Genomic DNA, 933 nt, shown 5'->3' with positions numbered 1-933 from the left:
TTTCTATTTGTTCCAGACAACGAACCCCATTTTCTAATTCTTATGTAAAGTACCATCATCTGGATACTTGTGTGATTCATTTTAGAAAAAATAACGTTGGAATTTGTTGGACCATAGTATAAAAGATAGCAAACGGTGTTACTTTTGCAAGGTTTAGAAGTCCCTGCATTTATTTGAAAGTTTAAAGAAGAAAAAACGGTGTGACTTTTGCAATGATCAAACGTTATTAATAGTTCACGTGCATTTGTTTGACAGTTTTAGGGGGAGAAAAGCGAAACTGGGGTGACATTTAAAGCTAGAAACAGGTGTTTCTACCCTGTGTGCATTCTGGTGTCGAAGCACTGACCAGGGACACGTTTTATAAGAAAAGTACTACATTTCACCAAGCAAAAATCACAAATTATGACGTTTATTTATCACCACCACTGAATCGTCGTGACAAAACAATGGCTTCCGCACGTTCTTCAACAAATCTCTCATAACAATCCTACCAAACGTCCCTACGAATAACTACGACCACTGAAAGGTGACGGGACATCCAGCAGGCAGGTGCACCATTTCCCGATACACTACCTCCATTGTTCCCAGCGTCGCGAGTGGTTTTATGAATGAATTTGCCACGTGCGTTTCCCTCAATGGCCGCGTCGCTCAGTGTTGCCATCAAAGCCTCGGCATCTCGTTAAATGCGGCTTATAAGTTAATTTTGGGAATATCAAACGCTGTGTGTGTGTGCGTTATTGAGTCTAAGGTACCAGAGCAAATAAATGCCACTTTTGAATCTTTTCACGTAGGAGGGATGCAGTTTTATTGAAATGATTAGTTTGTAGCGATCGTATGGCTTCTTTTAACACTGTCTCCACTTTAGATTCAAGTATGAATTCATGTTTTGTTAAAACTCATCTTCTATCAAGAGTGAAAATCACACACACACAC

General features: G+C 39.7%; 1 protein-coding gene across 1 annotated transcript in view; it reads right to left on the bottom strand.

Annotated features, from left to right (window-relative positions):
• LOC119591614 overlaps nt 1-933 on the bottom strand; it is a gene marked incomplete in the record, with an annotated part of 4,857 nt that overhangs the window by 3,145 nt on the left and 779 nt on the right. The window contains 1 exon segment of the mRNA XM_037940369.1: nt 497-675. Coding sequence (XP_037796297.1) covers nt 497-675 — 179 coding nt within the window.

The sequence above is a fragment of the Penaeus monodon genome, chromosome 29 (genome assembly GCF_015228065.2).
Source record: "Penaeus monodon isolate SGIC_2016 chromosome 29, NSTDA_Pmon_1, whole genome shotgun sequence".
Taxonomy (NCBI): Eukaryota; Metazoa; Arthropoda; class Malacostraca; order Decapoda; family Penaeidae; genus Penaeus; species Penaeus monodon.
This window is presented reverse-complemented; position numbering and strand designations above follow the sequence as displayed.